General features: G+C 45.7%; 1 protein-coding gene across 7 annotated transcripts in view; it reads right to left on the bottom strand.

Annotated features, from left to right (window-relative positions):
- The window catches only part of LOC129023849 (G antigen 10-like), a 30,291-nt gene that overhangs the window by 3,890 nt on the left and 13,702 nt on the right, over positions 1-12,699 (bottom strand). For 2 of the 7 annotated variants that reach the window (XR_010125418.1, XR_008496947.2), the window contains exons 6-9: positions 10,452-10,540; positions 9,839-9,962; positions 6,923-7,470; positions 1,432-1,729 (exon numbers count right to left, since the gene is read on the bottom strand). Coding sequence is in view for 1 of the 7 variants with exons in the window: in XM_054470702.2 (XP_054326677.1) it covers positions 9,839-9,962; positions 10,452-10,469 (142 nt within the window). In the remaining 6 variants the exon portion in view is untranslated. Of the gene's footprint in view, positions 1-1,431; positions 1,730-6,922; positions 7,471-9,838; positions 9,963-10,451; positions 10,541-12,699 lie in introns of those variants that run through there. The other 5 variants (XR_010125419.1, XR_008496948.2, XR_010125417.1 and 2 more) reach the window with 5 other exon arrangements.

Genomic DNA, 12,699 nt, shown 5'->3' with positions numbered 1-12,699 from the left:
CTTCACGAGGCCATTCATTATCCTTCCAGTCTCCTATGTCTACATCCTTTTTGATATTTGTGTCTATTTTTGTGATTACGTTTCTTCTAGTTCTTCTTTTATTTTCATCATAAACTGGATACCCTAAGAGTTCCCTTTGCTTTAGAGGAATTAGAAAGAAGGATGGCTTGATTGTTCCTAACACACACGCCCCTGTCCATTTAGCCAGCAGTTGCCGATATGCCCACGCTCCACAGATCCAATATAGGCCAGAGGGTGCTTTCCAAACATTTGGAGCCTCTAGAGATGCCAAGAGTGGCTTAGAGTAGAGAACCGAGAGAAAGGGTTTGGATCTGGTAAGTAGGAGTCGTTCTGGGCGTTTCTCCATAGAGTTTTGTTTTTAGTCTTATCATAATACTGTTGCCCTAGGCAAGTTGTTTCTCCTACTCCCTCTGTGAAAGCCTTTCCCCAATGGGCAATACAGTATTTTCCAATTATGGAGGTTTTTAACAACCAAACATTGGCTGAGGCTGTTGGTTCACTGGCAAGGTTAGGCTAAGTGAAGTTATCTTGTGGCATTAATTCCTTTGCCTCCCATGGCCACTGGTCCCCCATATTATTTCTTCCACATACATAACATGAGGAAATTCCTAAGCTGCCAGCTATGTTTGCAGCTGGTTGGACAAATAAGTTTTTGGTTGATGGGGGAAGCTCAGGCACTGACTGATCAAAATGCTTATAGAATGACTTACGGACCCGAAATTGTGGGGTTGGACGCATTTGAGTCCTTCTAGTCTTTTTGACAATTAGTAGTGGAACTCCAAGGCCTGCTTCTTGTCTGTTTACCTGTAATAGTGCTGTCTGTCCTGTAGACCAGAAAGGTAGCTCTGGCTTTAAGATAGTAAAATTTAAAGGATTGCATGTCCTTGTCTTACAATTTGGTTTGGTTGACATACTCCTTAGCAGAGCAGTCCTTCCTGAATGTAAGTGTTGGAGCTGTGTTAGTGTAGACCACTGAATGTCACAGTCAGGGCATCTGATTTGTGGTTCTCCGTACAGATGTTTAGGGCTGCTCCTGCTAAGCCTCTCTTGTGTTAAACCATTGCAGACTGTTTCTGGTTGTATGTGTAGGTTCTTAACTTGGTTCTTGTACATTTATAGTAGGTATGGTACAGTAGAATTTTAACTATGGTATTTTTTACCCAGGTAGTGTGTACACAATGTGGGCATCCTTCTCAAGATTTCTCCCCTTTTAGTATAGGCAGAAATGGTAACAACATCAGTGTATGTAATAGAAACATGCTTACACTACACATGGGCATGGCAAACCTTCTTCTACACATGGGCATGGCAAACCTTCTTCTGAGCATAGACATTTGCAGCATTTGCAGTAATAACAACAGAACAATCAGTATTGACAGAATTATAACTAGGCTTATAAATTGTATTTACATTTAATTATCCAGAGATGGTCCTCTTAGCTTTGGCTGTGCATAGACTAGTCAGCTTCCAGGATGTGACTAGAGCAGAGCTTGTAGGATCCTCAAGCTTCAGCCGTGTGTAGACTGATCAGCCTCTGGTGTGGTCAGAGCAGAGCAGTCGTCCTTCTTACTGGTGGTTGGGTTTCACCGTAGGATCATTCGGGTGGGGCAATCTGGGTCTTGTTGGCTAATCCACTGGTCATCGTCAGGAGTCACTGCTGCCACTGGTTTCAGCCGGCTATGGTGAATCCAAGGTGTGACACCTGCAACTTTAACAGCAGTGGAAGTAGACATGATCACAATATGGGGCCCATCCCATAAGGGCCCCAAGGTTGTTGGATTCCACCTTTTAACCCAGACAGAGTCCCCTGGCTTATGTGGATGCACTGGGTCTGTTAGACTTATAGGTATCCTTTCCCTTACCCAGCTTTGCACCTCCTACATTGCCACTCCTAAAGCCTGCATCTGTCTCTAAAGGGTTAACTCTCCTAACTCCTTTAAATCCCCTCTAATTTGATTAATGATTGGGGGTGGCCTTCTGAACAATATTTCATAGGGCGAATACCCAGTTTGTTTTGTAGGTGTACACCTGAACTGGAGGAGGACCATGGGCAAGACCTGATCCCATCGTGAGTTTCCTGGCTAAACTTTTTTAGTAGCTGTTTGAGTGTCCAGTTCATCCATTCCACCTTCCCTGAACTCTGTGGTCAGTAGGCTGTGTGCAGTTTCCATTTGATCTTTAAAAGTTGAGTCAGCTGTTGTACTACTTCTGCCACAAGTGCAGGACCACTGTCTGATCCTAGGGTTAAAGGCAACCCAAATCTTGGTATGATGTCTTTTAGTAGCACCTTTGTCACCTCTCATGCCTTTTCAGTTCTGGTGGGGAAGACCTCAGCCTACCCTGAGAAGGTGTAAACAAACACTAGCATATACCGGTAACCTCCTGCTCGAGGTAACTCAGTAAAGTCTACAAGCAGGTTCTCACAAGGAACAGTTCCTGCTTCCTGAATTCCGGGAGGTCGAGTAGGTCCTTGTTTTGGATTATTCCGGGCACAGGATAGACATTGTTCAAAAACAGCACGGGTGATGGCAGAGAGCCGTGGCACATAGAAATGCCAACCTATCAGAGTTTCTAGTCGTCCTTCCAATGTGTGTTCCTTGATGGATCTGCTTCACAAACCTTGGGGCTTTTGTTTCTGGGACAGCTAGCCTCCCGTCAGAGAATAGCCACTATCCATTTTTAATATATTTTCCTGTTTCCTGACCAAACCAAGCTTTTTCCCTTGAAGAGTAATTGGTTACCTCCAGTAAAGGGGGCTCTATAAGGAGAGGCATTGCTAGAATTCTTTCTTCAGGTAAAGCCTTGCTCATTGCTGCCTGTCTAGCCTCTTGGTCTGCCTTTCTGTTGCTCCGTGCCTCATAGCTTTTCCCGATTTGGTGTCCTTTGTAATGAATAACAGCCACCTTCTCTGGAGCCCATATGGCTTCTAATAATTGCAAAATTTCCTCTTTATTTTTTATTTCTTTTCCTTCAGTAGCCAATAGTCCTCTCTCTTTGTATACTGCCCCATAGGCATGCAGGGTTGCAAAAGCATATCTTGAATCATTATATATCTTTACTTTCTTCCCCTTGGCCAATAACAGTGCTCTGGTTAATGCTATTAATTCAGGCTTCTGAGCAGAAGTCCCAGAAGGTAAGGCTTGAGCCTCAACCACCGAGTATTGGATCACTACTGCATACCCTGCATATCACACCTCATCTGTTATGAAACTGCTACCATCAGTGAAGTATTCAACATCTGGGCTCTCCAAGGGGGTATCTCTGAGATCTTCCCGGCTCGTTCACCGTATTTATGCAACAGTGGGGAAGGTCCTGCCAGCAGTGAGGTAACCCACCATCCTTCCAATCGGGTTCCTCCACAGGCAGTATTTACAGTTTCCAGTGTTATCTGGGGATTTTCACACAGAAGCCCTTGATACTTTAGCATTCTAGAGTTGGACAGCCAACGATGTCCTCTTTGCTCCATTAAGGTGACTACAGCATGTGGCACCCGGACTATTATCTTCTGACCTAGGGCTAGCTTGTTGGCATCTTCTATAAGGATTGCAGTAGCTGCCAGCGCCCTGAGGCAGTGGGGCCAACCTAAGGACACCAAGTCCACTCTCTTGGATAAGTATGCTACCGGCCGATGTCAAGAGCCCCACAACTGAGTGAAGACTCCAACTGACATTCCCTTCCGTTCATCCACATACAAAAAGAAGGGTTTTTTTACATCTGGCAACCCTAGCGCCGGGGCTTGGATGAGAGCTTCCTTTATATCTTTGAAGGCCTTTTGCTGTTCCTTTTCCTATACAAGGGGCTCTCTTTCTTTTCCTTTGGTAGCCTCATATAAGGGCCTTGCTGTAAGGGAGAAGTTTGGAATCCAGATTCGGCAGAATCCCGCTGCACCCAGAAATTTCTTGACCTGCTGCCTTGAAACTGGGGTGGGCAATGCACATACAGCCTCCTTGCATGCACTTCCAAGCCTGCGCTGGCCTTGGGATACCATGAATCCTAGATATCCAACCTCCCGAAAACAGACTTTTGCCTTGTCCCTGGGCACTTCGTAAACTGGCCTGTATTCACCATTTGGCTTGCGCACAGGCAGCAGAGGAGTATTCCAGGAGGACTTGCATTTCACTATAATCCTATGTTCATAGAGCCGATTTAAATGTTTTGTTATGCCATCAATTCCCTCTCTGGGTAGGGGTATTGATGGACTCGTACTGGGGCAGCATGAGGGTTAAGCTCTACTACCACCAGGGGTCTGTTTGCAGCAAGTCCAGGGGGGTTGTCCTCAGCCTATACACCTGGTTCCTTGAAAAGCATTCCCCACTTAATTGTGTAGGTCCGGCTCCGGTAGCCTTCTGGCACACAGTTCATAGAGCCGCCATTCCTCAGCCTTTGTGACAGTTAGAGGCAACACCATTGCCTTAGACTTTCCAAACTCCAGTGTCATATTCCCTTTAGGTGTAAAGGAAATTTGTGCCTGCAGTTTCTGGAGTAAGTCTCTTCCTAACAAGGGCACTCGACAATTTGGCATATATAGAAACTCATGCTGCACTTCTTGTCCCCTAATAACACATCTCCTGGATTTGCAAAAAGGTCTCTTTTCTTTGGCCCCTGTACCCCCTACGATAGTAGCACAGTTCTTTGTGGGGGCGCTAATTGGGTGGGTTACCACAGAGAAATCGGCACCAATATCGACAAAAAAAAATCCATTAATCGGCCCCCTACTTCCATAGAGACCATAGGCTCCCCGGGGCCTAAAAGGATGCAGCCCGGTCTGTCTCAGTCTGCTAAATTCTCGGCCCCCGCTAAGCCGATCAGATCAGGATCTGCCTTGGAAGCACCACAACTAGCAACCGAATGCCGCTCTTGGGTGTTAGACCATTGACCATTCTCTTTATTCTTTTGGCATTTATCCTTCTAGTGTCCTTTCCTTTTGCACCATGCACATTAATCTCTCTCTAGCCTCGGCCGGCTTTCAAACTCCTGTCCAGGCTAGCCTTTTCCATGACTGCGTTCACGCCCGCGTCCATGTCTCCTTGCAAAGAGCCAGCTTCTCTTCCTGTAAGGGCTGCTGCTAGTAAATGAGCCTTTCTTAAGCCTCCGATCAGCTTTCTTCTTTGCCTCTTGATCTCAGTTAATGTACAGCTTGGTAGCCACTTTAATAAGCTGAGTAGCATTCACACCTACAGAGCTTCTAACTTCTGCAATTTATGCCTAATATCTCCTTGGCCCTGACTTACAAATGTTGTATTCACCATGGGCTGATTTTCAGCAGCCTTGGGGTTAAACAGAGTGTACACCCAAAATGCCTCACAAAGTCTTTCTTAAAACTGGCTGGTGCTTTTATCTGCGCCCTGGAGCACCTCTGAGATTTTTTACATTGGTTGTCTTTTTCTTTTACCATCCTTTAGCCTTTGCAGAAGTGTTTCTCAGCACCTTCGTAGGTGTTGAAGCCAGATTGCGTCATCTGGGTCCAAATGGGGGTCCTTTTGTCCTCGTAAGAGGCATAAGCATAACTTCGGCACGGCCAGACCTGAGACGGCCTGCCTGACTTTTCTAGCTTTTCACTTTAACTTCCTGGAGCTCTGATTTCTCCTTCTCCTGTGAGACTGGGAGCCTGTATCTCTTTGAACTTAACTCCTTAGGGGCAGTTAGCCTTGGTAAAGGTGGGTAGATTGGAATGTAGGGAGGAGGGGTCTCTATTCCCTCCTGTGGTTCTTGCAAAACTGGTTTTCTCCTTCCTCAGACTTTTCTTTTGTTTCCATAGCTGCCAGGGCAGCTGATTTTTACTTTCACTTTTGGCTTTTACTTTTCACTTTTTACTTCTGGAGTTACAAGCCTCTGTGACTTTCCCTTTAACTCTCTAGCCGCCAGAGCAGCTGGTTTCTCTCAGCGTGAGCTGCGAGCATTCTACAATAAACTGCTAGGCAGGGCTGCATTCATTTAGTCATCAATCAATGTAAAGACGAGGTCTCAATGCCCTGGCTGTCCTCTGACCCTAGTCACCACCTTAAAACACATGGCCAATTTCTCTGTAGTGCCTTCGGCCAGCCATCCAAAACTAAAAGAGGGCTATTCTAATTCACAGTATGTCTTTAACTTTTGAGCATCCAGTTTCATCCCATAATCACCTCTAAATCCTTTTTTAAATTTTTTCATCATGCACTCCAAAGGAGTTGGTTTCAACACTTTTCCTGCCATTTCCTCCCTTGTGGCGCACTTTCGCTCTCGGGTCCACCAGACTGGGTCCTATTATGGGAGTTTCAGAGGCTGCTTAGCCAGGAACGTGCCTTCCCCTCTCATAGCCTGCTGTGGCCGTGGAGCTGGTCCTATCAGCTGTACACAACGTCCTAGGTCTGATTTCCCCCGCACTTGCCTCAGAGCACGCAGCCTGCGCTAAGGGATCTGTGCTTCCCCACGTCACTCCCCGCATTGGCCTCTCCCAAGACCGTCTCTTTCACACATTTTCACACATGTCCCCTGACCCAGGACTCCTCATCGGGCGAAACGGGCCTCTCCCGTGTCCTGGGTGAGCCTAGTTAGGCTCCCACATTCACACACATACACACCACTCCTACCCCAGGACTCCTCATCAGACGAAACAAGCCTCTCTCGTGTCCTGGGTAGGTCCACACACACACCCACACACTCCCAGTTGGGGTGGCAAGCCACTCTTGCACCCTGCCAGCAAGCTCTTCCTTGCTGCACTTGCTACTCTATCGGCCCATTTTCTCCACCACTGAACCACTTTCACTTTATTAGGGGGACACGAAGTTCATCCAAATTGGCACGCCACTCCTGCTGCCCCCAGCCACTCTGGGTTGAATTAGAGGTCGGTCCCCGAGAGGTGATCAAGCTCCCCTTCGTCCCTATGGGACAGGCTTTCCTGCCTTGGGCCCTTTCTCCTTACTGTGGTTCCTGAAGTGCTGGTATCATGCTGCAGCCCCGTCTCCAGTTCCGTTGTGCAGCCAGCTAGGCCACTGGGATGCGGGGAGAGCCAGTCTCCATCCAGGTGAAGCTCCCCTACAGCACGCCTTGGATACGAGGTCTCCCCCGGCCCTGGGGCTCTAGTCCCACAGGCAAAGGAGACAGTAAATCTGTCATCTCCAATCCCCGTCCGGGTCACCAGAAATGCTGCAGGATAATTAAGGAATCAGAGAGACCGAGGGGTTGAGGAGGAATTATTTAATTATTTAATGCACCGACCTAGTCGGATTAACATCCAAAGGACTGAGCCCCAAACAAAGAGTCAAGCTATCTTCTAAGCATTTCGTGGGGCAAGGGGAGATCTGTGCAGGGGAAGTGTATTACAGAAGTGAGAAACAAATACAGTTACTCAATTGAAACATGCATTACATTATTTCTTACTTTTCAAGGAACAACATGTTTTACGACTTGAGATTATCTGTCTAGTGACCTTGCAGCCGCACAACTAGAGAAACAGGGTCTTCACAATGCCTGGGAAAGGGAGAGATAAGACTCACTAGCCACAGAAGGAAAAACAGGCAGTTAATTTTAAAGGACTCCAGCTCTTTCTCTTCCTCAGGGGAAATTGGGTTTTCTTACATACAACTGAGTTTTTGCTTACACATTCTTTAATTTCTTTTAATTCCTGTTCTATCACACCTGTAATCCAAACATTTTCAGATGCCAAGGTGGGCAGATCAGGTGAGGTCAGAAGTTCAAGACCAGCCTGGACAACAGGGCGAACCCTATCTCTACTAAAAATACAAACAAAAAAAAAAAGGAAACATTACGCAGGCACGGTGGCCGGGCCCTGTAGTCCCAGCTACATGGGAGGCTGAGGCATGAGAAACCCTTCAACCTGGGAGGTGTAGGTTGCAGTGAGCCAAGATTGCACTACTGCACTCCAACCTGGGCAACAGAGAGAGACACCGTCTCAACAAAGGAAAAAAGAAATTGTCTGCAGAACTGGCAAAATTTGAGTATACACTGTGTAATAAATGACTGCATTTTCTCATTGTTAAATTTCCTGATTTTGATTTTTCTGCAGTAGTGATCCAAGGAATTACTTATTCTTTGCTCTGATGATATACACACCCTCAAGTACTTGGTGTAAAGGGTCATAATACCTGAAACTTTATCGAAACAATTCAGCATTAATAACAGTAAACATATATCCGTATGTGTGTGTGTGTGAGTGTGTGGGCAGCAGGGTGAGAGAGGGAGGGAAGAGATATGAAACCTACGAAGCGAAAGCTATTAACAATTGGTGAATCCAGGTGAAAACTATATGAGTTCATTGTACTATTCTTGCAAATTTTCCATAATGTTATGCCTTGAAAACAGATACAGTAAAAATTTAAAAGAATATATGACAATTACACTGAACTTTAGGAGGACAGGAGGTTTTTTTAAATTATGGTAAAAAATACACATATCCTAAAATTTACCATCTTAACTATTTTTAAGTGATACAGTTCACTAAGGAGTTATGTTTGCAACATTACAAGCAACTAGGCACAAACTTTGCATCTGTGTTTTCCTATACCATGAAACCTTTAGTTATCTGTTTGTTTGTTTGTTTATTTATTAGTGATGAGGTCTTGCTATGTTTCCCAGGCTGGGCTTGAACTCCAGGGCTCAAACAATCCTCTCACCTCAGCCTCCCAAGTAGCTGGGACTATGCATGCACAGCATTCAGCCCAGCTTGAGACTTTTCTCCTAAATGACAATCTAAGGATAAACCACAGGACATGTATAATGCTTATATTCAGCCATAGAGTACCAAGAGCAGTGTACATCAGCTAAGAAATCTGAAGTCTACAACATGGATAGGATTTCAGTTACAATTACAATGTAAATTTCTGAAGGATTGATTAGCTGAATGGATTTGAGGACTATGGAAAATCTTACAGTCATGACACCCATTACATACTGAGGTAAATAGAAACTTCATTTTGTTCAAATAAAGTTATATTTAGGTCCAAAGGTCCTAAATGTAATATTCCATAAATGAATCCCATGAAGAACAAAGCACCAAATATAACATTGTTTGTGAATCACAGAAAATATACTGTCCCACACTGAGAATAAGGGAGTGGGTGGACAGCAATTAATGGGCATTGCTGTCAGTCAGATTCTAGAAACTTTTAACAGTGCATCCCTGGAAAAATCCATGACCTCAGTTACATAAATATTTTGTTCGAAAATATTTTATCTAGGAGAAATTATTTCTATCTCAATGTTAATCTCAGGATAATTCCTTTTTTGCTTTTTCTAACCATAAAAGGATTTAATCACCTCCTAAAAGCCACTTACAAAATAACTAAACCAGCTATCTGTATGGCAGTATCCTCATTTATCCAGCTTTTATCAAATGTATCATATAAAAATATCAATCAAAGGAAACGGGGGCCGACATTCAGCGACTCGGTTTTTGGAGCTGCTCCTGCTCCTCTGAACTGGGTCTATTCTTAGGTCAGTACTAAGCTACCTTACAGTAAAGCCTTTGAGTTTTAAGCATTTTCAGCAAAATCATTTCCTTTTTTACAGCAACATAGATGGTAGGAAGACACAAACCTTGGAACAAAATACAAATTTTGTATTCACCAGTCAAGGGTTCTTGGATAAAACACAATCCCCGCGCCTCCATTCTCTCATTCATAAAGATGAGAAATTTTATCATAGTGAGGGATTTGCCTAAGCTAAGCTGCAAACTACATAGCCTCCTCGCTTTTCCAGTCAATTTCAGGCATTCTTTCCATTGTTTTCTTTCCTCCTGTTCCTGCTGTGTAACAATGCATAACACACACACACACACACACATGCACACCAGCAGACATTCTTCTTCCCTTTCCCTCACCTTGACCTGCAGATGCTCCTTCATCCTCTCCCTGCTGAGCAGGTGCAGGATCCTGACTTTGAGTTGCTGGTTCCCCTTCTTCAGGTTGTGGTGGTTCCACTTCTTCTTCACTGAACTGCTCGGGCTGGGGAATATGTGTGGGTGTGCACATAAAAAAAGTTTTGTTACTAATACATGATTATATATGTATATATACATATATATATGCATATATATATGCACAGAATACATAGCTATTTCTGATCATAACTAAGCCTAAAGACATTTCTCCAACTCTATGCTCTATGCCCAATAAGGTTACTCGACCCACAGGAAGGTTACTATGAGAAAAGTGACGCACGAGGACTTTGGAAGCTATTATACTCCGTGTTGGAATAGATGTGCACAATCTGTCATTAACAAACAAAGCATGAGAAAGAAGTCATGGGCAAAAGCTGAAGAACACGAGAGGAAAAAAAATCCTCCAGAATCGATGTTTCCTTCATGAGATGCCATCATCATTTTTTATGAGCAGGAAAGACCTTTATCAGCATTTCCACACTAATGCAACAACACTATCACAAAAATTAATTTCTGCTAATAGAAAACATCGAATTAACGTTTAAGCACTCACTCGCATAGGCCCAATCATTTCAGGAGGCTCTACATAGCGTCTTGGTCTAGACCGATAGGTTGATCTTCCTCGCCAACTCACATTTCACACTGAAAACAGACAACCGTGATTGGGAACATGCCCTCGAAAGGGCTGCTATGTTAGATCACCTCCATGGATAAATGTTAACTTGTCTTTTTAATTTTGAAAATACTTTCAAAATAAGTCCCAGAGTTAAGCATACGTGTGTACGTTTTCTGAGTGCCTACAAAGCGACTTATGCTGGCCAAGCTGGCAGAGCAATCATCTTAAGGCGTGTGACAAAACGCAGAGGACATTTTTTTTCTAAATTTCTTTTGATCCCGCAGCCTCCCTGTGTTGCTCTGGCAGAGTGCAGCGGCGCGATCACAGCTCACTGCAGCCTCGACCTCCCGCTCAAGGGATCCTCCCACCTCAGCGTCTCGAGTAACTGGGACTACAGGCGCCCACGGCGCCCCGCTGACAGAGGTCATTTCTGATGAGGTTTAGTTTCACAAGTGGACTCCACATGAAAACATTAGCGAATCATAATTCTCGTGATTGCTACTTTGGGCACGCTCCCACTTACTAGAGGCATTCACCCCTCTCAAATCAAGTTTGATTGGACCACACAGCCTCTCCCAGTCCTTCCCACTGTTTCCGGACCTTCCATGGCGGAGGTGAGATCTTGCGATGCTTCTCACTCGGGGCTCCCCACTCCACAAAGCTCAGGGGCACTCACCAGCCCGCAGTCTTCCCAGGTGCCAGGTCCCTTCTTTACCACCTTCCTCGCACCTGTCCGGGACCTCATTCAGGGATCTCCCGTGTCGGGTATTCCTGGCACCTCCGGACTTCCATCCCTCTGACAGCACACCCAGCAATCGCCCCTTCTTCACCTGAGCCCCTGACCGCCTCCCCTCCGTGGCCCACCTTCCTCCTTGTCCTGGCCCCTTCACGACCACAAAGCGGATGGTGGCCTCACAGCCTTTGAGAGAAGGAGGACGACCTCAAGGCCCTTCTCTTTCAGAGGCCAGGAGCCCCTTCCCTTTCAGAAGCCTCGAGGCCCTTCTCCCTCAGAGGCCACAGACCACGAAGCAGGACCCGACGGACCCACCTGAAGCACACTGCCTGCTCTTCACCCTCACTCACACTTCAGACCCCGGGAGGACTGGCCTGCAGACCTATCAGATGAATCTCAGTAGAGGAAAAAGATTCCAGACGACAGGAACAAGACCACACACCCTCACAGCTCCCTTACTTTACCACACACCCTCACAGCTCACTTTACCACGTGGGTAAAGTGGCTGAGCAGAAGACGCCCAGTGAACATGCGCACTGAGGCGGGAGCCAAGGAGCATGCGCAGCTGCAGGCTGGGGAGGGCTGCCGTTCCCAGCCCCACGCCCCAAACCCTCGATTCATATCCCCACTGAGGATAATGGAATCCGACCTCCCTCTGCGGTTTCCTATGCCTCTGGGACTCAAATACCTCAAATAGTGCTCCCCTCAAAACTCACCCCATCTTCAACTAAACCCCCCTCCCCTCCAGGGCCCTCTCTTGCCCTGGCCCCACCATGGGGACAAGGACCACAGTGACTGCCTGGGAAGACAGGTAAACCACCTGCGAAAACAGAAATAGCAACCTACCCCAAAAAGAAATTGTTCAATGTGAACAAGTCAGAGAAAGAGACTGAAAGAAAAATGAATACAATCTCTAGGACTCGTAAGAAAATACTAAAACGATATCTATCATTTGTAGCATCAGAATCACAGAAAGAGAAGTGCCAGTATTAGAGAAACAGGAAAGCCAGAGTGACACCATGTGAAAATCAACTCCATCTTGAAACTCGCAAGACACATTCCTTACCAGTCACAACCCATGGTCCTGAGATGTTTGGAGTTGAGAAAACAAACGAAAGGTACCTCCAAGGACACGCTCCCACAGCAGCAGAAAGTGCAGGGTTCCCAACACCCATAACAATATATGCTTTCAACAGAATTATGCTTCCATGGACTTACACACTGGAAAGTCAAGGATAGTTTTCTTTAAATCAATAGAATGATAAATTTCATCATGCTCTTAGCCCACCCTCACAAAGGTACAGATAAGTTTAGTCTTTACATAGAGAAGACCCTTGTATAAGAAAAACCGGCCAGGCCAAGACTCATGCCTGTAGTACTAGTATTTTTGGAGGCTGAGCTGGGCAGATCGCCTGAGCTCAGGTGTTCGAGACCAGCCTAAGCAACATGAGA

This window comes from Pongo pygmaeus, chromosome X, assembly GCF_028885625.2.
Source record: "Pongo pygmaeus isolate AG05252 chromosome X, NHGRI_mPonPyg2-v2.0_pri, whole genome shotgun sequence".
Taxonomy (NCBI): Eukaryota; Metazoa; Chordata; class Mammalia; order Primates; family Hominidae; genus Pongo; species Pongo pygmaeus.
Note: the sequence above shows the minus strand (reverse complement) of the source record. Positions and strands in the feature narration are given on the sequence as shown.